Source organism: Balaenoptera borealis (assembly GCF_965194805.1).
Source record: "Balaenoptera borealis genome assembly, chromosome: 20".
NCBI lineage: Eukaryota > Metazoa > Chordata > Mammalia > Artiodactyla > Balaenopteridae > Balaenoptera > Balaenoptera borealis.
The window spans coordinates 2,441,575-2,466,747 of NC_138879.1; the positions used below are offsets into that span (position 1 = coordinate 2,441,575).

The 25,173-nt window shown below is 37.5% G+C and overlaps 1 protein-coding gene across 9 annotated transcripts in view; it reads right to left on the minus strand.

The window, feature by feature from the left end:
* Positions 1-359: 359 nt before the first annotated feature.
* Positions 360-25,173, minus strand: part of ABCA5 (ATP binding cassette subfamily A member 5) — a 62,161-nt gene continuing 37,347 nt past the window's right edge. For 8 of the 9 annotated variants that reach the window (XM_082370400.1, XM_082370401.1, XM_082370395.1 and 5 more), the window contains 20 exons: positions 24,073-24,242; positions 21,619-21,746; positions 21,094-21,231; positions 18,815-18,928; positions 17,300-17,470; positions 16,217-16,330; positions 15,692-15,826; positions 14,115-14,189; positions 13,250-13,341; positions 7,812-7,938; positions 7,392-7,509; positions 7,199-7,290; positions 6,236-6,411; positions 5,791-5,866; positions 5,091-5,185; positions 4,245-4,364; positions 2,999-3,148; positions 2,538-2,617; positions 1,197-1,252; positions 360-676 (listed from right to left, as the gene is read on the minus strand). In XM_082370400.1, coding sequence (XP_082226526.1) covers positions 569-676; positions 1,197-1,252; positions 2,538-2,617; positions 2,999-3,148; positions 4,245-4,364; positions 5,091-5,185; positions 5,791-5,866; positions 6,236-6,411; positions 7,199-7,290; positions 7,392-7,509; positions 7,812-7,938; positions 13,250-13,341; positions 14,115-14,189; positions 15,692-15,826; positions 16,217-16,330; positions 17,300-17,470; positions 18,815-18,928; positions 21,094-21,231; positions 21,619-21,746; positions 24,073-24,242 — 2,335 coding nt within the window. In that variant the 3' untranslated portion in view covers positions 360-568. Of the gene's footprint in view, positions 677-1,196; positions 1,253-2,537; positions 2,618-2,998; positions 3,149-4,222; positions 4,365-5,090; positions 5,186-5,790; positions 5,867-6,235; positions 6,412-7,198; positions 7,291-7,391; positions 7,510-7,811; positions 7,939-13,249; positions 13,342-14,114; positions 14,190-15,691; positions 15,827-16,216; positions 16,331-17,299; positions 17,471-18,814; positions 18,929-21,093; positions 21,232-21,618; positions 21,747-24,072; positions 24,243-25,173 lie in introns of those variants that run through there. The other variant, XR_014238123.1, reaches the window with a different exon arrangement.

Here is a 25,173-nt window from a genome sequence, read left to right on the forward strand (position 1 = left end):
TGGCTGATGAGTGCCACCCAGTGAATGTCACTTCCTGCAGACCTCTAAGTGCACTGAGACTGTCCAGTGTTCAGGTTTTAGGACGCCAACTTCCATTGTTTCTTTTAGAAATTAAAAAGGAGAAGCAAACTTTTGCTTTATGTCTCTGTTCTACGTGTTATTTATGTATTCGTTTTTTATTTAGACTGGGGTATTACATACTTATGTAACAAGATGGTATAAACTTAAAAGATAACTGTTCAAAATAAAATGATTCTATCACTATTTCTTCAAATCATAAAATCACAAGCACTGTTTCTGAAAAGTGAAAAAGTACATATTCAACTTCACATACAGACTACAGTGCAGTATACTTCAGATACAAACGTGCAGTTTCACTGCATTATACACAAGTCTTATTTGAAGAAAAGCAAAACACACAACCAACAGCATTTCAATTAACGAAGTCAGGAAAATCCCACATGCTTTCATGGTTCTCCAATTACCGTTCAAGCAATAAACGTTTAAACCAAAGTTAAAATAAAGTGAAAAAGAAAGAAATGCAGTAAGCAGACTGAGCAACACAAATTCAAAATACTACTCTGTCTTCCTGTGTTCTCTCCCACCAAAGTGTGCTGTTCGGAGTACCACAAGCGTTATCTTCTTCCTCTTGTTCTTTAGTGAGTTCTACAAAAACCTAAATGAAAATAAATAAATGAATACAAAATTCTGTTGTGAAATTACCTTACAAAAATGTTAACTAAATCAGCAATGGCATAAGGCTATACCTAATTACATTAACCATTCAAGTATCAAGAGATATACTGCCATTATTTAAACAGAATAATCTCCACTAATCCCACAAAAAGATGAATGTTACTTTAGAGGATTAATAGATTATTTGTTTTTTGATTAATATATTAAAGTAGCATCATAAAAAATATTTATAAATATTTAAGCAATGTAATTTCAGATGTGCTAATCTGAAATACCACCCATCATGACTCATTTTCTTCAAACTGAAGAAAAAATACTGAGCTATTCAAAATAAGCAGATGGAGAACCTCAAGTTGTTTAAAATTTACAAAGTTTAGGAATATTCTATAGCGATTGGTCTCTGGCTCACAATCTCCTTCCCTGTCCAATATATACCTAAACAATTAGATACTGGACACCTTCTTCTACAGAAGAACTTTTTAAATTTAACTTTATAGTACCTGTTCCAATGTCGCTTGAGAAAAGCTGTATTCTTCAATGGCAAAAGTATGTTTAGCTGTTAACATATAAAAATAATATTCCACGTCTTAATATTTTTAAGTAATAAAATGGCAATAACTTCTGAGTGGCTAACAATCTGTTTTTTGTTGTTGTTGTTGTTTTAATCTCTATAATCAACTCACTTCAATGTAAAGCTGCCAATACAGGTCACTTTCCTCTATCCGCTTCCTTTCTCTCCCAGCCGCCCGATTCTCTACGGCCCTAAGCGCAACGTAACTCATGGGACAGCCTTGCCTTATGCACCTGTTCCAAGCAGCTCCTCTTTCCCTCCTTTCTTCTTCTTCCTCATTTACTCCTGTTTTCATGCTTCTTTTGCTCCTGCTCTCTCTCTCCCATCCCCCAGTCCCAGTACAGTCCATTCTGGACTTCTTACACTAGATTCTGGATATTATTGGTCATGTGTCCATATGCTTTTCTATATTTATTTTAGGTCCGTTTGCATTCTGTTCCAATATCAAATTTCTGGTTTTCTATTCATTCCTTTAATTCTCCCTAATTACTTCAAATGTTCTCTTTAATCATGAAGAAAACACTAGGAGGGAATTCCCTGGTGGTCCAGTGGTTAGGACTCTGTGCTCTCACTGTGGAGGGCACGGGTTCAATCCCTGGTCGGGGAACTAAGATCCCACAAGCCGCGAGGCGCAGCCAAAAAAACAAAAAAAGTATATTTAATGAAGGAACACTTTTTTTTTCTTTTAAAAAGAAAGCACCAGGAAGTTTCATAGTTTACAAATGCCGTAAAATAACCTGTACATGAATACGTGCCCCATCCAGGAGACTGCCTCTCTCTGCTGGTGAGGTATCTTTATCCCATCTAACATTTATTTTTAAAATGCCAAGATTCAATAAACTTCTTTAAAGTTTAGATTTAGGAATGCCTACCCTCTTGCACTATGAATTCTCCTCTCCCTTCTCTGCCTGCCACTGGAGTCTTGCTACCATTGCTACCTCTCTGGTCTAATGCAAAGTAAGGATTCACGAAATTCAGTGCTCCCACTTCTGGACTGAACTAGTGAGGGCTAATTAGGATGAACTTTCTCAGAGATGCAACGTGAAAAACCGCAGTGATGTCCAGTGAAAGGTTTACACTACAATACAGTTAATCTACAAAATCCCTAGCGTATGAATATTTACCTACAGTTTAGATTAAATTAGTAAAAGGTCATCTTCTTACTTACCATAGTTTCTACAGTAAACTTGAGTCCCAACTTCTAAACTTTTTAATAAAATTCTTTAATAATTCGAAAGCTACCTCACAATGTTTTTCAAATATTACTTACCTTCTTCCAGCTTAGAAAAAGATTGTGAAAGGGACTGAACATCTTCCTTAGGAATTTTATAAGCCAAAATAGAAGAAAAACTGAAAGCAAAGATAAAATACAGGTAAATTCAAAATCACGACTATGCATTCTGAAGCTAAAGTTCAACATTTTGAAAGTTCAAAATATAACTTATTTTGATACTTATTTAGATAAAAAGTATTTTAAATCTTAAAATATTTCCATGCACAATAAAATAACTCTCTCATTACTCCTGGATAAGAACTTTAAAAACTTTAAATACTATTACATGTTGAAAGATCTAACATTAAAAATAAGCTAGCTTCATAAAACTCCATTCATCAAACTACATTAGTTCAATATTGGTTATAATACATTTTTTCATTAATCCTTAATACAATAACCAATTTTTACGATTATTGCTGTACAAAGAAATGTAACTAAATTTTTAAAATCTTTACCTTTCCTGACGGCTTGCATTTGGGAAAATATGCTGAATTTCTCTTTGAAGACGGTCTACTTCTAGGTTTTCTATCCACTCCTTTAATTTGATTTCCAAAAAGTATCCTTTTCCAAATTTACTCTTCAGATGTTGGACTGTCCCAATACATCTGTAGTAATTTTTAAAAGGAAGTACAGATATAAGATAACCTGACAGTTTTGAAGATAATTTCTCACTTAAGAATGATTTAAATAAAATTCCTACGTTGGAATACTTGTCAATTTATATAAAAGTTGCAAATATAAGAGATAATACAGAGTCTTCATATACCCCTCCCCCAATTTCAGTTTCCCTAATACTGTCATCTTGTATTACCATGACACATTTGTCAAAATTAAGAAACCAACACTGGTATATTATTACTGAGTTTATTGCCTTTACTTGGACTTCACCGGTTTCTCCACTAATGTCTTCCTTCTGCCCCAGGATCCACTCAGGATCCCACTGTGCTGTGTGGTCACACCTCCTCAGTTTCCACTGCTCGGGGACAGTTTCTTATTCTATCCTTCTTGGTCTTGGTCATGACTTGGACCAGCAGTTTTGAGAACTGTTTTTGTAGACTGTCCCTCAATTTGGGGTAGGATGTTTTTCTCATGATTAGACTGGGGTGTGGGTTTTTGGAGCCAAGAACACAGAGCTGAAGTACTTTCTCATCACGTCTCAGGGGGCATGTGGTGACCATGTGGCCCTGCCTGGTTAGGGGGGTATGTGTCCCATTTCTCTGCTGTAAAGTTACTATCCACCCCTTCCCATACTTTAGGATACAGACTGGCTAAGTCCAGACGATACTTGGGAGATACTACACAATCTGGCATCTTTCTGTAAAGAGATGTGTCTCTACTCCCACATTTATTTACTTACTCCATCGCTTACCTATATGAGTATGAACTCGTATATTTATTTTATACGCTGGGTTACAATCCCATACAATGCCTACCAATTTTTAAAAATAGCAAATATCATGCCTGAAAATAACACTCTCAGTTGTTGAATAATTAAGCCAATTCCAAATGCAGAGTGGCTGGCCAATTTTTGGAAAAAATTAACATATTTCCAAGTGATTCTAGAGAAAGCTGATAAAACAAGGCAGCATTTTTTAACATTTAAGCTAATGTGTATTATTATAAGTTTCTGAAATGACGGCGTTCAAAATCCAGACGCGTGCCCCGCCCTGCGCCCCTACCCCCTCCGCGGCAAACAGCCACCTTAGCCGCCCAGACACCAGGATAGCCACTCGGTCACAGACGGCCTCCACCTCCTCCATGCAATGAGTGGCCAGGATAGCTGCCCGCGTTTTGTTGTTAAACGCAGCTCTAATTGCGCTCCTACAAGATATAAATAAAACGAAAAGAAGGGAAGGTGGCACCTGCACGTTCATGAAAATACCTGAGTTTTAAAAATCCAACTATTTGGTTAATTTAAATTTATCAAATATCATTGCTATAATTAGTATATTCTGCCCAACTGTGATTCTTCTATCCCAACTCATTTTACCTTATTTTTGAAAGCTTGTCAAATGGAAAGAAAGTTCACGACGATTTCAAGCGTTTCTATGGGTTAAAAGTATGCTAACCAACCGATTACAGAAACCGATGGCTTTTCATGTTATAACAAAAATAGCCACAGAATCACAGGGAAACCTTAACATGCATCTGAACCAAACCTCACATTTTACAGACGTGGAAATCTAGGCTCAAAGAGTTGGTCAAACAATTATGAGTACCTAGAAAGAGAGTTCCAATGGACATTTAAGACAATACTGTTATGAGATGTTTACTTACATATGTTACTTTATACAGGAAAAAAACCTTTAAAAAACTATTCAGACAACAGTACTCTCATTTTTGTCCTGGCACACATAATATACTGTTAACAGCTGATGAAAAATATGACCAGGTTTAAAAAGTTTAAGGGGATCTCGAGAAATTTTTAATTACGATTTTTCCTTTTGTGCAGGATTTTTAATCGATACGTGTATGTAACTAACACGAAACCACCCGTGATGATGCTACAGCACAATGGGTCTCAAGCGTCCCTGACGTCATACTTACCACATGTGCTGTTTGGCTTTAGGGTCCATACCTGTGGATGGTTCGTCTAGCAGAGTAACGGGAGGGTTTCCCAGCATACTCAGAGCAAAACACAGCTGGACGGAAAGAAAACGGAGTGCGGGGGGGGAGGCTGTAAGAAACTCTATCAGGTGGACCTAGAGCCTGTCATACAGAGTGAAGTAAGTCAGGAAGAGAAAAACAAATACCGTATGCTAACACATATATACAGAATCTAAAAAAGAAAAAAAAAAAAGGTTCTGAAGAACGTAGGGGCAGGACAGGAATAAAGATGCAGGTGTAGAGAATGGACTTGAGGACACGGGGAGGGGGAAGGGTAAGCTGGGACGAAGTGAGAGAGTGGCATGGACATATATACACGACCAAATGTAAAATGGATAGCTAGTGGGAAGCAGCCGCATAGCACAGGGAGATCAGCTCAGTGCTTTGTGACCACCTAGAGGGGTGGGATAAGGAGGGTGGGAGGGAGACGCAAGAGGGAGGGGATATGGGGATATATGTATACGAATAGCTGATTCACTTTGTTATACAGCCGCAACTAACACAACAATGTAAAGCAATTATACTACAATACAGATGTTAAAAAAAATTAAAAATAGAATGTGAAAGAAGAAAAGAAGAAAAAAAAAGAAACTCTACCAGGCACCAGACTATACACACACTTGTCGTTTAATAAAAGTACCTTCCGCTTGATTCCTGCAGGTAGTTTCTTTACCGTTTTCTGGAGATGTTCTTTTAAATCAAGTGCATTTGTTATTCTGCAAAATACACAATACAAAATGAGTGCACCATGATGCACATAAATACAAAGTGATCACTGACACTGTTTTTTTCCAGAACAATTACTCTGTTGAAGCTCACTTTAAATAAATTAATATCTTGATTAAAAGGTTCACTTTAAAATACGTTTCATGACATTTATAGGTACATTCATTCTGTATTTATAAATAAAAATGTTTCCTTTTCATTTTCATGGCTGTCATAATTTGGTAAAGAATATATGAAAAATTAATGATCTTCTTCTATGAAAATTATGATCCACGGAAATGCCTGTTATGAAATTTTAAAGCCGTGGCATGTAAACCTTTCTCCAGGTAACAAAAGGGTTCTAGAGACAATTATTTTACCGAATTATGACCTCTTTCATGTCACTGGCACTCATTCCTTTCACAGCTCCATAAATTTCAAAATGTTCCTGTAATGTAATCTCTGGCCACAGTGGGTTTATCTGAGGACAGTAGCCCATACACTTTATGGAATCATCATCTCCAGCTGGGTCTGAAGAATAGTCTCCTAGAAATACCTGCAGAAATATAAACCGAGTGTAATGACTATTTTTGCTTAACTTACATCGTAAAGGAAGTGGCATGTGGGTTAATTCAAACTCCTTCCAAACTCCTGACTTCCTAAAGTCAGGGTCACAGCAGGTCAGATTCTCACCCCTTTCTGATGAAGAAACGACATACATGGCTGTGTCAGAGATGAGTGACATGGCCAGAAAAGGTGGCCACGGATGCAGGGTTGGATGGGAAGGCAAGGTCCGTTTTAACCAGGAGGATCAGGGGGCCCCACAGAAAGGTGATTTTTGAGCCAAGGGAACAAGTGAATTTGATCATCTGGTTTTCTATGGGGTAAGGGATAGCCAACATAAGGGATACCTAAGGTAAAAGGAAAAGAGTCAAGTGTGCCTGGCATTTTCCAGCAAAGCAATGAGCCAGCGTGGCTGGTGTGAAGGAAGCAGGTTCCTGTGATTAAAGGCTAGTTGATGGCAAGGTCAAGATTAGCTCCTCTATTTCCTGAGGTTAATACAACGGGCTTCTATTAAGTCAGTGGACAAATCACCCATGCTTGTAATCAGCATAAAAGCAGAAATACTGTACCTGTGTGTGTTCTGCATGTGTGTATGCAAATTTGACTATGAACATTATTCTCACAGATAACCAATAAGATCATAATTTGATCAAGCTATCCTAAAAAATTAATACTAAAAACATGAAATTTGAGCATCAACATCCCATTTGTCACTAAGAAATTTATTTTAATTAAAAATATAAATCATATTCAATATATCCCATACCATTATACCATACCTGGCCTGAAGTTGGTTCTGTATCACCAACCAGAATATTAATAATCGTGCTTTTGCCTGCACCATTTGGACCCAATAGTCCCAAGATCTCTCCTAAAGGAATTAAAAGAAAAATTGTCATATGTAAATCAAACTAAAAAATGAAAATTACTCTTCCAGAAAAGTTATTCAAGAAAAAATAATTAAATACCAGCCTTTTTTCACACAGAAGGAGACATATTTATTTGCCACTTTCTTTATTTTTCTTGTAAGAAAAAAATCTTTCTTGTCTTCATATTCTTTATGCAAATTGTTGACCATAATGGCTGGCTTCTAATAAGGGAAATAGGATTTAAAAAAAGAGTTATAAATCAGATATCCATCGTTCAATGACAGGCTGTACACAGCTCATGGCCATATCGTAAGAACTATATTTGCTAATAAGGGGTACTGCATAGATAACTGTCCATTTATGATGGGAATAATGGCTTGTTCAAAAGAAAGTGGACATATTTTTTCAAAGACAGGCTTCTTGGCAATCGATTCATATAAGGGGACAATTTTCGAGGCTAACCCTGTGCAGAGGGGCTGCTCACTGCTCACCGCACACGGCTCAGCAAGAGAGACTGAGTTACCTCCTCGTGGCGCTGGCAGCTCAGCAATTCTTTGACCTTCACCCTTTCAGCTCTGACATCTTCATCTTCATCCTCATTGTTTGGTGGTTCCGGAAACTTCCTACTTTTGGACTTTGTTGTAAGGGTCCTGAAAGTATAAATAGATTTTCAAATAATTAAAATGGTAAGAAATTGAAGCACTACATAGAGAAAAGACTGAAAAAAATATAGCAACATGTACTCTGTTATCGGAGATCAGTTATCTCTTAAAGGTAGAAATTACAGAGCTATTTTTCACTCACTGACATCATCTGGATGATATTATCTAAATTCATTCATTTATTCAACAATTATTTATAACCAGTATATGTCAAGCACTAGTTCACAGAAAGATAAAAAAGATTAAAAAAAAAACAACACAGACCCTGCTCTCAAAGAATTTACATCTTGGGTGTACATGAGATGACCAAGGCAGCATGGACGGAGAGGCTGAAGTCAGCATCCGTAGCAACACCATAAAGGTGGTCAGAGGAAAGAGTGCTTCCAAAGGAAATTCTGAAGTACTATTAAGAGAGATAAAGAGGCAAATAGAAGTTGACATTATGGGAAAAAAAAAAAAGAAAGAAAGAGGAGAAAAGTTTAAGGGAAGAAGTCAGTCACATTTAAGGCTGTAGATCAGTTAAAGAGGGTGAGCCTACTTTACCAGACAGAGAGGAGCCATTAGTTACCTTACCGCAAACAGGAGCAGTCAAGAGGTGAGGGCAGGAGCCAGATGGCAGGAGTTAGGGAGTGAATGGGATGTGAGAAAGGAGGTGACAAACTGGAGGTGGAAGCTTTCTGGCTATAAGAGGAAAGAGACTGTCTTTTCCCCATTGTATATTCTTGCCTCCTTTATCAAAGATAAGGTGACCATATGTGCGTGGGTTTATCTCTGGGCTTTCTATCCTGTTCCATTGATCTATATTTCTGTTTTTGTGCCAGTACCATACTGTCTTGATTACTGTAGCTTTGTAGTATAGTCTGAAGTCCAGGAGACTGATTCCTCCAGCTCCGTTTTTCTTTCTCAAGATTGCTTTGGCTATTCGGGGTCTTTTGTGTCTCCATACAAATTGTGAAATTTTTTGTTCTAGTTCTGTGAAAAATGTCAGTGGTAGTTTGATAGGGATTGCACTGAATCTGTAGATTGCTTTGGGTAGTACAGTCATTTGCACAATGTTGATTCTTCCAATCCAAGAACATGGTATAGCTCTCCATCTATTTGTATCATCTTTAATTTCTTTCATCAGTGTCTTATGATTTTCTGCATACAGGTCTTTTGTCTCCTTAGGTAGGTTTATTCCTAGGTATTTTATTCTTTTTGTTGCAATGGTAAATGGGAGTGTTTTCTTAATTTCACTTTCAAATTTTTCATCATTAGTGTATAGGAATGCAAGAGATTTCTGTGCATTAATTTTGTATCCTGCTACTTTACCAAATTCATTGATTAGCTCTAGTAGTTTTCTGGTAGCGTCTTTAGGATTCTCTATGTATAGTATCATGTCATCTGCAAAGAGGGACAGCTTAACTTCTTCTTTTCGATTTCGATTCCTTTTATTTCTTTTTCTTCTCTGATTGCTGTGGCTAAAACTTCCAAAACTATGTTGAATAATAGTGGTGAGAGTGGGCAACCTTGTCTTGTTCCTGATCTTAGTGGAAATGGTTTCAGTTTTTCACCATTGAGGATGATGTTGGCTGTGGGTTTGTCATATATGGCCTTTATTATGTTGAGGTAAGTTCCCTCTATGCCTACTTTCTGGAGGGTTTTTATCATAAATGGGTGTTGAATTTTGTCGAAAGCTTTCTCTGCATCTATCGAGATGATGATATGGTTTTTCTCCTTCAATTTGTTAATACGGTGTATCACACTGATGGATTTGCGTATATTGAATAATCCTTGCATTCCTGGGATAAAACCCCACTTGATCATGGTGTATGATCCTTTTAATGTGCTGTTGGATTCTGTTTGTTAGTATTTTGTTGAGGATTTTTGCATCTATGTTCATCAGTGATATTGGTCTGTAGTTTTCTTTTTTTGTGACATCTTTGTCTGGTTTTGGTATCAGGGTGATGGTGGCCTCGTAGAATGAGTTTGGCAGTGTTCTTCCCATATACAATGGAGAAAAGACAGCCTCTTCAGTAAGTGGTGCTGGAAAAACTGGACAGCTACATGTAAAAGAATGAAATTAGAACACTCCCTAATGTCATACACAAAAATAAACTCAAAATGGATTAAAAACCTAAATATAAGGCCAGACACTATCAAACTCTTAGAGAGAAACATCGGCAGAACAGTCTATGACCTAAATCACAGCAAGATCCTTTTTGACCCACCTCCTAGAGAAAGGGAAATAAAAACAAAAATAAACAAATGGGACCTAATGAAACTTCAAAGCTTTTGCACAGCAAAGGAAACTATAAACAAGATGAAAAGACAACCCTCAGAATGGGAGAGATTATTTGCAAATGAAGCAACTGACAAAGGATTAATCTCCAAAATTTACAAGCAGCTCATGCAGCTCAATATCAAAAAAACAAACAACCAAATCCAAAAATGGGCAGAAGACCTAAACAGACATTTCTCCAAAGAAGATACACAGATTGCCAACAAACACATGAAAGAATGCTCAACATCATTAATCGTTAGAGAAATGCAAATCAAAACTACAATGCGATATCATCTCACACGGGTCAGAATGGCCATCATCAAAAAATCTACAAACAACAAATGCTGGAGAGGGTGTGGAGAAAAGGGAACCCTCATACACTGTTGGTGGGGATGTAAATTGATACAGCCACTATGGAGAACAGCATGGAGGTACCTTAAAAAACTAAAAATAGAACTACCATACAACCCAGCAATCCCACTACTGGGCATATACCCTGAGAAGACCATAATGCAAAGAGAGTCATGTACCACAATGTTCATTGCAGCTCTATTTACAATAGCCAGGACATGGAAGCAACCTAAGTGTCCATCGACAGAAGAATGGATAAAGAAGATGTGGCACATATATACAATGGAATATTACTCAGCCATAAAAAGAAACGAAATTCAGTTATTTGTAGAGAGGTGGATGGACCTAGAGTCTGTCATACAGAGTGGAGTAAGTCAGAAAGAGAAAAACAAATACCATATGCTACCACATATATATGGAATCTAAAAAAAAAAGTCATGAAGAACCTAGGGGCAAGACGGGAATAAAGACACAGACCTACTAGAGAATGGACTTGAGGACACGGGGAGGGGGAAGGGTAAGCTGGCACAAAGTGAGAGAGTGGTAGTGTATATATGGACATATATACACTACCAAATGTAAAATAGATAGCTAGTGGGAAGCAGTCGCATAGCACAGGGAGATCAGCTCGGTGCTTTGTGACCAGTTAGAAGGGTGGGATAGGGAGGGAGGGAGGGAGGGAGACGCAAGAGGGAAGAGATATGGGGATATATGTGTATGTATAACTGATTCACTTTGTTATAAAGCAGAAACTAACACACCATTGTAAAGCAATTATACTCCAATAAAAACGTTAAAAAAATAAAAAATATACGTATGATCAAAAAAAAAAAAAAGGAAAGAAGGGATAAGAGCTAGAGAGGGATTCAGGTTTCAATGTGATTGATGAGTTCTGACATGTATTACTTTGTTTTATATGGGAGGAAGGCGACCTCCTCCCAAAGGGAAATATACCCTAATAAGATCCAAAAGGGAAAGACACAGAAAAAGAGAGCTGACTGAGCAACATCTTTAAGCAGACAGAACACAGGAAGACTTGGATAACAAGGCGGACACCTTCCTCTGGGGCTGGGAAAAAGCAAGAGTGACGAAAGATGTGGACAAGTGTGTACACATTTTATAATTTATAATCAGGTGCTTCTGTTTCCTGAGACAGATGGCAAGATCATCCACTGAGAAGTAAGAAGTGAGGTGAGCTGAGGTGACTCTGAGAATCTGAGGGATAGAAAGAAGGCCTGCGAGAACTACGGAAAAGAAAAAGATAGGAAGGTGCTGAGTAGGTAAAGGCGTAGGGTTGCCAAACAGCGTTACAACAGAGCTGAGTGTCTATGGGATGAGTATGTGGCATCATCAGTGGCTCTGATGCAAACAGAGCGTGAAGTGGAACAGAGACGAAAGTCACTGGCTTGGAGAAAATCAGAAGCTGAGGGGTTACGGTGTTGGAAGGGTTATCCGTGTGGATGCTGATATCTCCCCCAAAACGAGAGCAGGAATAAAGGCAAAGACGCAGAAGGAGAGCCAGAAACTCTGCCTCAATGGATGAGAGACGGGTCCAGTGGCTAGTGAATAACCACTACACATTTACCAATACTTTCCAGTTTTCTCCAGAATGTGAATATTCAGCAAATAAATACGTGAGAAATATAAAAAAGAAATTCAGAACCAATTTAGTACCAATGGCCGTATTTCAAGAAATAACTCTTCTTCAAATTTAAAACATCCTTTGAAAAAAAATGCACAGACTTGGAGAAAATATTTTAAAATATATCTGATAAGAGATTTGTATCCAGAATATATTAAAAAAACTCAAAATTCAATAATATAAAGACAACCCAATTTTTTAAATGGGCAAAGGATTCAGACTGACATGTCTCCAAAGTAGATATAAAAATGAACAATAAGCACATTGAAAGACACTCCACATCATGAATCATCAGGGAAGTGCAAATAAAAACCACAATGAGACACTAATGTGCACCCACGAGAATAGCTAAAATCAAAAAGACAGTAACACGTATGGGAAACAACGTGAAGAAAACAGAACCCTCATCCACTCCTAGGAGTAAAATGGTGCAGTCACTGTGGAAAACAGTCTGGCAGTTCTTGAAAAGGTTAAACATAAAGCTACCACAATGACTCATCAATTCCACTCCTAGGTATCCTCCCAAGAGAAATGAAAATGTACGTCCACGCAAATACTTGCACTCAAATGTGCATCGTAGCATGACTCACACTAGCCAAAAAGTGGCAACAGCTCAAATGCCAATCAACCGATAAATAGATCAAGTGTGGTATATCCATACCATGTAATATTACTCTGCAAAAACAAACAAACAAAAAGGTAATGAGGTACTGCTACATGTTACAACGTGGATGAACTTCCAGAACATTATGCCCAAGTAAAAGAAGCCAGACAAGAAAAGACCCCATCTTGCATAATTCCATTTAAATGAATGTGTAAAATACACAGATCTATGGAGACAGAAGGTAGATTAGTGGTTACATAGGGCTGGGGACCAGCTGATGGGGGGAAGGACGTGACCAGCGGACACAACGTTTCTTTTTGGGGGTGATGGAAATGACCTACAATCAGATTATGGTGATGGCTGCACAACTCTGTCAATATACTAAAAAAAAAAAACATTAAAATTTTAAAAAATTAAACCTGAAATTAAAAAAACTGACCTGAAAAAGGGATCCTTTCTTAATGATCTGCCTCCATATTTTTCCTCGTAGTACTGTAAGAGGAAAGTCCACAGCACACACTGTAGGTAAGGCTAAAAGAAAAACAGGTTTTACAGCTCGTGACTGAGTCATTGGGGTTTTTTTTCCCCCGTGTACCAACAGAACCAAAACCACATACATCAGGTTCCTTACCATCACCGAAAAAATTCAACACAATTTTTTTTTGCATGTCATACAATGAGTTAAGAATAAATGTTAATGGACATATATACACTACCAAATGTAAAATAGATAGCTAGTGGGAAGCAGCCGCATAGCACAGGGAGATCAGCTCGGTGCTTTGTGACCACCTAGAGGGGTGGGATAGGGAGGGTGGGAGGGAGACGCAAGAGGGAGGGGATATGGGGATATATGTATACATATAGCTGATTCATTCTGTTATACAGCAGAAACTAACTAGACATTGTAAAGCAATTATACTCCAATAAAGATGTTGAAAAAAAAAAAAAGAATAAATGTTAATACAAACCAAGGTAGATTTTTAGTAAAATGATCCTTCACATACTTTTCTACCTCTGTAAAGTTCATCTGTTGTCAGCTTCATAAATTATAATTTTAAAACAGCTTTGTTTTTGTTTCTATGGAAGCCAGAATTATCATTAAATAGTATTAATGACATGAAAAAAACAAGTACATTAAAGTGGATGTATTCAGTAAGTGAAATGCACATTAGCTAGCACTGACTAACACACTTGACTTCTTATGCACCTTCATTTTTATGCAACGGGATAAAAACTAAAAAGAGAGTTAAAATCACATGACCAAACCACTCATAAGGTAACATGCTAACACAGTTATTTCTTACCGATATAACGGCCACCAAAAGACTATCCCATGGGTTGTAGGTGTCCTCTTCTTTTTGAATATTCTTCCAAGAAATCTAAGACAAAAATTTTTGAAAATTTATATGTGGCTGTGATACTGTGATATAATGAAATGTGGTCTTTGACCACAGTTCCTGGCCCAGAACTTCTAAAACCCTTGGAATTTCCTGAGTGACAGAGGGGATAGGAGTGTCTCGCGCTGTATAAAACAAGCCCCTCACAACCTCAGCTGAGTCTACGCTAACGAGGGGACTCTCAAGGGAGGATGGAGGCTGACTGACAGAGGACCAGCCGGACTAGAGAGCTGGAACTTCCCGCCCCAGGTGCCACCACCAGGGAGGGGAGAAGAGCGCGGAGACTGGTTAGCTCATCTTGCCCAAGTCATGGGGCCTCCACAAAGCCTCTAACACGGGGCTCAGAGAGCATGCTCACGCGGGAGGACGGCTCACTTCCTTCAGGAGCTCTGCCCTTGGGACCCTTCTGGACCCTGCCCTGCGGCCCTCTCCACCTGGCTGTTTATTTGTGCATCCGTCACAATACGCCGGGAAGAGTAAACCAAGTGCTTCCCCGAGTTCTGGGAGCCAGTTCTAGAGCAAAGTACTGACCCCCGAGAAGGGGTCCAAGTCAGACAGAATGTGGGTGGCCTGGGGACCCACGACCTGTGACTGGAATCTGAAGCGGGGGGCCGCCTGCGGGACTGTCCCCTGAACCCGTGGGGTCTGCGCTAACTCTGGTCAGTGTCAGAACTGCTGAATGTCAGGGAAAACCCACACGTTTGGTGTCGGAAGTGCTGTGCGCAGAGGAACCAATTTTCTTTTAGCTGCAACGTGTAGAAACGTTCAGATTAAAATGAAAAAAATGCATTTAACAGCAAACACGTCTTCTCTATAAATTAGCTAGCTGTTAATATTTACAGCCATGTTTTGTAGTTAGATTAAAATCTTCCTCACACCAAAATATGCCTATCAGAGCAGGTATAAATTAAATTATAAACTTAAGCCAAAAAAAGGGAGGGGAGAGAGGTAAGGAGGTGTGTCAGTAGAATTAATCAGCAATCGTCCTAAATTAATAATTCATCATTTAATTTTTTTTCTAACCACAGAAATTGTTTTCAATTAACCAGGTTTAATAAAATTAATTTGTTCCTCTATTTTTTTCTTGAAAAAAAATCGCTCAAATTTTATTTTTCCTCATCCCTGTATAGTACAATACACTTGAAAAACTCCCCCAAAACACTCCCCCAAAACTCCCCAGTCCAACACATATGGACTGCAGTCAGATCATACTTCTAATTTATGTACATTGTTTTGGGCATGAAAGACCATGTAATGAACACAGTCCTTCTCCTTTGAGAATCTGCAGTTTAGAAACATGCTTGAAAAGATTCCACAGTAATTTTACATTTACTGCTACATTAATAATATTTAAATCAAGTACTAGCAGCCAACCTGAGTTTTTTTTTTTTTTTTACTACTTCAGTACAAGAGCTAAGATCCCAAAGATTAGGCAGTCATTATTTACCCTTCTTAAAAAACATCAGAACACCTAACAGACCTACCTTTATGAAACAAATCAGGCAACCCAGAAGCGGGTAGATTGGAATGGCTATGCACAAGGCATAATGAAGAATCACTGTAACTGTATACCCCATAAAATAAGTTATTTCGGTGACTGCAATGCAAGCCAATGCTGTCTAAAGAAAAAAAGGAGAAAACAAGTGAAAAGATGTTTAGCAATTTCAACCAAACTTACTGGGTGCCTCAGCATTAACTGTGTCTTTAATCTTCTAATAAAACCTGGAACCACAGCAGATACTCAGCCAGAAAGTGTCAGAGCGCCGACACCAGTTTTTCGTAGCTGGCATCCTTGTCATGCTAGTTGTTAAATGCAACAAAGTATCATCCCTTCGTGGAGTGGACGGGGCTGAAGACGCGCACACGCGCTAACAGATGCTGCTAGCTAGCTAAGCTCTGCACTCGGAAACGACACAGCAACCCTTTCAGTATAATCATGAAAAGAGTCCATGACTTGCAAATAACGGGCTAGGAAAAGCTGAGACGAAATAATATAAAATGTGACTTACCACAGAATAGATAAATGACCAAAATTCTTTGGTATTTACAATTTTTTTAAAAGTGAAAGAAGTAATATAGGTAAACAGAATAACTGATGGAACATATCCAATAAGGCAAAAAACCTGCAAGACAGAAATGTGTGTTTTTATGTAAAAATATGAGTAGCTAACCGTCCATATGATGTGAAATACCAGTCACACTAAATCATTAGGGAATAATTATTCTTCAAGTTTTATTGCTCAACAGATCGCTCCAAAAACACGGAAACTGTAGTTCCTTGAGGAGTTACTCCTAAATCAATAAAACTCATGTTTTTAACTGCTAACACAATCTTGAATAAGCCATTTAAACTAAATACTATTTGAAGCTCTTTTTTTATGCCAAGTAAAATACTGTCTCTTACCATTTTATTATGAAAAGCAAGCATAGCTGGTTACGGCTTTATCAATCTCCATCAACTATTAGCTTCTATTTTACTGTACAGCACTTAATGCACTTTGTAAATTTTTAAGAAAAACATTTATTAAGTTATAAGGTGGAAATTAATCTGTAAGGTCAGGATGGCCTCTGGCAAAGCTCCTAAGCTGACTTTCAGCAACCCCAACCTACCAAGCTCTGTTTTTGCTTTTTTCTAATATAATTCATAGGAAAGGATCTAGTGTCAGTCATCGACATACGAATATGAATGCAAATCACACTCTTCCTTAGTATTTTAAGCCATACTTTAAATTATGGAATAAAAGAGCTTCTTCTTTGTGAAATTATTTTCAGGCACAGAGACAAAGAAGACATTTAAAGGAAGGACTGTTTAAGTATTCCTGATTACATACAAGTAGGCAGTCTACATGAAAGACCACCTCAGTTTCAACGAATAATTTCATAATGGTAAAGTTATTGTTTTTAAAAATCACTTAGGGCAATATAAACTGCACTGATTATAGGTATCGTATACAAAAATTAGATAGATGTCGGTTCTGTTTTCTGGAACATCACAATTACTCAATCAGACAATTACCACATTTATAAAGATCTAGCTTTTTAAAATAACATTTTATTTATAAATAGCATGAATACAACTGATGTTAACTTACCACAGAAAGGAACTTGACAGCATAAAAATATAATCCATAATGAAATGAAAATAAACTGCCTAACATCAAAGTAAGAACCACAGAGAATAAGGGGACGTCAACAAGAGCCTGTCCAATCCAGTATGCAGAAGGCAGAAGACCCGAAAGTTTAAGTTGAGTGTAAGCTTTGATCTAAAAAAAAAAAAGCAAAAATCGATTGTAATTTTAAACATCTTGCAAACGAAAAACTCTAGCAAATGGTTGTAGAACTCTTAATTTTACATCAACAAAAAAGGTCACATTCTGTCAACAGGTAATAAAAGCCCTCCTACAGCTAAATATAAATTCCATCTAGCCTGTAATCTGGCTCATTATTTCTGAGGTGTAAACATTTCAACAAAATTTTTCAGCATCAGGATACAGCAGTGCAGCTAAGAAACACAAAACTAAAATAAAGTAAAAGGTGTCATGGGGGTTATAGCTGTGCAAACAGTAAGCAGCCAAAACATAACTGCTTTTGAAATTCTGTGGAAATAGAGAGAAAAATAGGTTTAAGAAAAAGGATTCTCACTTTTAAATACTGACCTTTCATGAAAACACTAATAAATGGCCAAGTACCCGCTGATTTACACAGGGCTTTCAGCTTAAGCACTGGTGATGCATTTGAAAGCCTTTTACACACTCCTGTGTATAAAAAATGTTAGCTGTTTCTTATTACCACAAGGGAATAGCATTTGCAAGTGTACAAACAGTAAACTTAAATGATCATTGTTTTCCTAACCCTCTCGTTATTTAATTTGAAATTTTAAGAATCTTTCATAAATCCAAATACCTAACAATCTTATTCAGTTGATTTTTGTCATCTATGAAACATCTGTTCATAATAATTGAATGTGTTATAAGAAAGAGCTAGCCATAGAGAAGGTAAGAGAAGAGTGGGCTATAAATATTAGTTAAGACAAAGAAGAGAAATGATTTTAAAAATGGACAACTTTCGTGTTCAATGAATTAGAAGAAGGAAAATATAAATTTCAATATAAGTATAAAAACATAGACCATGTCAAATGAAATGATTTTGGATAATCCATGCTTTTGTCATTCACACATTGCTGGTAGGAAAGCAAAATGGTTTACCCACCCTGAAAAACAGATCAACAATTTCTTATAAAACTAAACATGCAATCACCATACGACACAGCAAGTATACTCTCGGGCATTTATCCCAGAGAAATGAAAACTTACATTCACACAAAATGTGAATAGCATCTTAGTTCATAATAGTTAAAACTGGAAACAATCCAGCTCCACACCATGGAATACGACCCAGCAATAAAACTTTTAAAGCACATGACGAGCACTCAAATAAGTGAGGGTTATTACTATTACCGTAATAAATGTATTTATACTCCATTTACTTATTCTTGAAATAATAATTGCACAGAAGTCTTGCACTCACACAAGGTAGGTTAATTTTTTTGTCTAAGATTTCTTATTAGTCAACTGCACCTGTAATTTTTTAACTGAGTCATTCATTACCTTATGATTCTCTGCATTCTCCATGGCAAAGTAAGGTGGCATCGCGGTAACAATAACCCCAAGTAAAGCTGCTTGAAAATACAGCTCAATTTTAAAAACTATGTCTGTAATTTCCTGAAAGACAACCACAGAATAAGAAATAGAAGTGAGAATAGCTTTATATCACGTTATTACTTTCTAAAAGACTATCAAAACCTCTGAAGAAACATGTTAGGATACCTACCCTAGACAACAGTCTACATGAAGCAACAGGCGGCAGAGTTAACACAGCGGGCTATAGTACCAATTTGACACATTAAACAGCTATAGGATCCTGAGCAAATTATCGTCCTTCCATTTTCGTACGGAAGTACACAGAACAATACAGCACAGTAATTAAGGTTCACCATTTAGTTAAAAACAATACTGTAGTGAAGCGCAGTTAACCCGTCTACCAGCGGTTCTACGCAACGAACGTGACCCCCTCAGGACGACCGTGATGCCGTCCCCGGGGCCTGCACTGCGCTATGAGCCGGCTGGGGCCCGGGGACCCTCCTTTCCTCCCCTGGGAGAAGTCACCCCCCAGCTCGGCTTCCTACGGAACCAGGAGCTTCTTACTCCCCGCAGGGGGAACTGTGACTCCGACAGCCTGTGGCTCCAGGTGCGGACACAGCAAACGTCTCCAGACAACCTCGTAAACCGCCGGTGCCCTAGATGCAAGCTACCCAGAACCACGCTCAGTGCCACGGGATGATGTGGAGAGAGGCTGCGTCCTGTCGGCCCCGGCCTCCCGAGTTTCTAGCAATAAAGTCAGTTCCTTAATTCATGCCACGTGACGTTGCAGAATTTGTCCCAAACTCCGGTACCTTACAGTGGAAGACCCAGACAGAGCCAACCAATGTGTAAGCTGAGTAGCACAAGAAGTGGAGATTAATGAGATGCCAGTTGGACTCAATTACACAGAATCTCATCATCGAAGGGGAAAAAATGTGGAACGTGAACAAGATTATATCTGTGAATAGGGAACTTTAAAAAGTCTCACTCTTTCCCTCTGGTTTTAAACAACGGTATGGTTGTATGTCAGTGTTTGATGGAAAATGTTAAGAAGCAAGATCTTTTCTAATAGTTACAGATACACACAAATGTGGTAACATCATAAGGACATGCACGGGAATTAAACATTTTGAACTGTGGAGGAAAGAAGGAGGAAAGAAGACAAGACTGGGCAGGGGTGCACTGGAGGTTTCACCTGTGTCTGTAACGTTTTAATAAATAAGAAAAAATAAGATACTAACATTTGAAATATGTGGCTACTAGATACACAGTTGTTTATTTTCTGTAGGATTGAAATATTTCACAACAACAGCAACAAAAATCACAGGGATGATCTACAACTTCGATGATGATTTCTATATCACCTATGCACTGCTGACTCACAAATATTTATTTCCTGCCCAGAAATCTCTCCAGATTCATACCTTCAAATGCCACCAGGATAACCAATCCCTCCACAGGCCCAAAGCTGAAATCAATATCTCCATTCCACCAAAACAAAGCCAAAATCTCTCTTCTGCCTATATTCTCAAAATTGGTGAATGATACTACTACTATGTACCGCTTTACCCCCAAAATGTAAGAAATACGATGCCTCACAAAAGCAAGAGTGATAGAGTATGTCACGTTTTTTAACAGAGTTGCAAAACTCTATGAACATAATAAAAACCACTGAATTGTACATTCATATGGGTGAATCAGATGGTGTTTGAAGTACATCTCAGTAAAGCTTTTGAAAAACAGTATGGCAACGGAAAGCAGAAAATGCTATTACCGAAAGATATTTGTCCATTTATTTTTCAACATATGAAAAACAACACTAGTATTCAGAGAAAAATGTTGACTATTTTCCTGGAGACTTAAGTGGCTTTTCATATCTATAATCCAACTGTCTGGCCTAGAGGAAAAATGACTGGGTGACTTCTCAAGGTTCAATACCCAGCATCTAGATTTCAGATGAACAATATTCATTTTTAATTATCTAAATTTTTCTTCTCTGACTAATATAAAAACTACTCATGCTTTACAAAAATATCAGTACCAAGACAGAACCTCCTTGACCATGAAGCAAACTCATACTAGAGACTCCTAAACCCAGGATGTGAACCATCCCCAGCTCAAGTTTTAAGACTAGGAGATGTCACAAGATGAACTTCTACAGATTTCATCTGTTATTATCACTTGGCTTTTAATAGTTATTTTATGCACACACGCACACACGCATAAATATTTTTAAGTTTGCTTACTTGAACGAATGGGGTATTCCAGACCTGGATGCTTTCAGTCACATTTGAATGATAAAGATAGTAGTTACTAATGATATTCATCAATACAGGTAAAGAATAAACCATAGTACTGTTGAAAACAGCAGTAAAAACATAGTCCTACAATTCAAAAAAATAGTTATTATATAGTATACATAAATATAAATGAATATATGATTGCTATGTACCAAGCCTTTCTCACCAGCTAAGTTAACTCTCACTGTACTGAAAACTGGTTCAACAAATCATAGAAATAATACTCAATGATAGATAAAAATAACCTGGTTTGGAATCTAGATATTTTGATATTTTAAACAAAAAAATAACATAAAAAGAATTAAATTCTTCAGAGCTTTATTTATTGGTCCTCCATCAGGGCATAAAATATATCCTAAGTAAACACAGCCAGCTATTTCCAAATGTAAATTTTAATTGCCAACTAATAAGGTCAAATCAGCAAATGATTGATTTTAGAGGAAATATCTTAATCCCACACACTACTCTTACCTTTTCTGACTGCATCACATTTAAAGCTGCGCTGTGTGGAGCGGCAGACACGTAGTCACTGTCATTAAACATTGTCACCATTATGTTCTGGTTGGTGAAAAAGCTAAGAAGATCACTGATATCTGAGTCTGGTATTAGAAGATAAGCAAATAACAAAGAATCAGTTTAAATGAGAAACAGACACAGGCTTTTAGTAACACTTAGAGCTCTGTTTTTGAAGAAGTATTTTCTCTCCATTAGCTAAGACATGATTAAGAACATTGGCTCTGGGACCAGTCAGCATGGATTCAAATCCAGGTCCAGACGCGCAGACCTCAGAACAGAGCCTGACACACAGCAACTGCGCCATTTCAGCTGCCGCTGCTGCTACTGATACTACCCGCATTCAGAGTTTACCTATAATATGTGCGATCTGGTTCAACGGTGAGAGTAAAAACCTACCTGGCAGTTTTATGCTACAAGGTAACCTGCCACGCTCAGAGAGGGAGGAGCCAGGGTGAGGAGTTAGGTGGCATCACTCCCTGGAGGACTGCTGCATGCTCTGAACAGACAAATTGCATAAATGTCAACTGCGTTACCACTTTAAAATAGTAAAACCCATAACCAGGTCTCCATCTATATTCTCTAAATAGCCTGGAGCCAAGGGGGAGATTCTGAATCCTGTCCGAGGTCTAAATCTATACCAACGTGCCTGATGAGTGGAAACAGTTCTCGGTCCGTCATCACAAACGCCAGGATTCAAGGACGGACAAGGGTGGCTTTGAGAGAAATCAAAACCAAACAAAGGAAAACACTGGCAGTAACTGAGTAGCATGGCCGGTGGCTCAGACTCAGCAACAAACGTGAATGTCAGAGAGAACGGTGCTTTTAGTGATAAGACATCTACTCCCAACCTAGTGCCTTAACTGATCTCTCACTTCCAGATGCCAGAGAGGCTCTGTCCTCTCGAGAAGAGGGCTCTATTATAACTGAAGGAACTGTATCACCTGTGATAACAGAAAGCTTTGCCAGGAGGATAAGACACCAACCAATATATACACACAGAGACCAGTGAACCCTAAAGGAAATGTGCCTTTAGGACCAACAACAAGGTCTAGGAAAATGTGAGATAGATAGATAGATAGAAAGACAGACGGATGTAAGCAACTCTAGAAATACTTAAAATTAACAGATGGGACAAAACTTTGAAAATACTATAATTTCTGCAGATCAGTGAGAGTGAACGCCAACCAGAAATACTTGAGATAATGTACAATTCCCCAAACACACAAAAAAAGTCACAATATCAGAGTGTAAGGCTCCACGTAGTACTGTCTTTCAGCAATGTGAAATGTATATTAAAACCAAAATAAGAATTCTAATGGGAGCAATAAATTGCGAAGCATAACATTTTCTATTCAAGAGTGCTTTCTATCACTAAATACCTTCTTCCTCCAAAAGAATAAAGGTTACATCACAAACAGAGAGCTAGAATTGAAGAGTGATGATTGTAACGGCCATCTGTAACTGTCCCTAACTATGACTATTATTTTAACACCGGGCAAAGCTTTTCAGTTAATAGTGAATCAAAAAGGAAAGATACTAGAATACAGGTGAAGTGCTGGGAAATGTTAAACTCCAAAGAATTTGTGCGTGTAGAAAGGGTAAACGAAATGCAACTTTCCAACATATTTCAGCAAGATAAGCAAATGAAGCTGCTTCTGTTTTACTGTAAACTACAGAGTTAGCTCACTTTCCTCTTCAAGAACCTTGGGACTATAAACTATCCACACAGATGGGAGACGGTGTAGAAACATCTAATTCACGTCAAATTCTGAATTAGGTTTTAATATTTTGAAAATCAAAGTCCTATATCAGGTTTTTAAAAATTTATTCTGAGGTTTGTGCAAAGCCGTATGTCTTAAAATTTCTTTCATATTTGATGTAATTATGTAATAAAAAGAATCAATAGCAAGTCCAAAAATATCCATTACAAATTTAATGTATGTGATCATAGAGATTTCTAAGACAATCGTCCTTAGTTCTAGTTTTTCAGATAGTCCTTAAAAATTGTTCAAACACTTCTATTTAGATATATAACTGCATAACTATTACATGCCGTAACTCTTTCTAAAGAGGGTTTTTCAACTTCTGAAGTTTATTTTGCGCATCATAAACTTTGAGATGAAACATGCTGCTCTGAGAATAATGTTGCTACTCTTAAAAAAGGAAATTTTATGATTATAAACAGTATAAATCAGAACATTTTTAAAACTGTCATCTACACTTAAACCAAAATTTCATTTCTGTAATATATTACTCAGCATCAGTGAGGAGTTTTACTTAATTTAGGTTCATGCACGCAGACCACGCCTTTCCCATTTATATATTTCTAAAATCCAAATCTCTGACCTATATCTACCCCTCACCCCAGGCCCCACCAACACACATTCACAAACCTGCACATACTCTCACCGGTAGAATTTTGAAGAAGCAGACTTGTTCTGTATTTATCAGGTTTATCTCCAGGTTTTAGGAAGTATAAGTCTGGAGCAAGTTTGATAGGAACAACAGCATTTTTAAAAGAGTGATGCACCAAAAACATAAAAATCTGAACTGAGAAAAAAATTAAAAGCAGAAGCAACCTGAAAGGAAAAAAATACACAGTTCAAGGCACATTAATATGTAAATCTACAAAACAATCTTCCTTCACATGACAGTTAAAAGGTACTCATTAAAAAAAAAAAAAAAAGCTTGAAAAATTCGCACCTGGGAGTACAAATTCTACTCTCCAAAATGGTCTCATGACAATATTGGAAAGAAAGCCAATATTCAATGATAAAATTAAAAGTTATAAAAGTATATTTTAGATCAGAGCCACCCTGAAATTGTTATAGGGCATGTAAACCTGTAGTTATAACTTAAAAACAAAATAGACATTGTATCACATTTATATCTCTATTCTCCTGAAGGAACTATTCCCTGCCCTACCTCTATCCTATGTACTCTCCAAATATTTTAGAAAATATCTGATACAAAAATATTTTAGATGCAGTGAAGAAAATAAAAATACAGTGAAAACTGAGGATAACTCGTATCTTTGAAATGTCATCCTAACCACATCAATTTCCATTTCTCCTCTACAGTGAGTGATAAGGACCATCGTGTGCCGCTGGCCCAGCATGTAATTCTACTACCCACTCAAAATGCCCTTCCACCTGAGAGACAGGTAACTTTTCATCTCAGCCTGCAAAATATCTCTACAGTGTGTGTGACAGGTGTCACAACAGTGGGTAGAGAGAGCTTAGGTTATCACACATCAGCATTTTATAATTTTCAGAAACCCTATAATTTTAAGTCATTCTTAAATTGTAAGCAGACCTATACTGCGCTGAACTCTAGTTCCATTATAAGTTAATGGGTGTTTTAGGTTAAAAACAAAATTCGTGATTAAAAAATATTTGGAAACTCCAAGTTAAACAAAGTTGAAATAATTTCTTTACCATAGAGAGGCTCATGTGTTTTTCTATGCTAATGGACAAATCTTTAAGAGAGGAAATGTAAGTTACAATATTT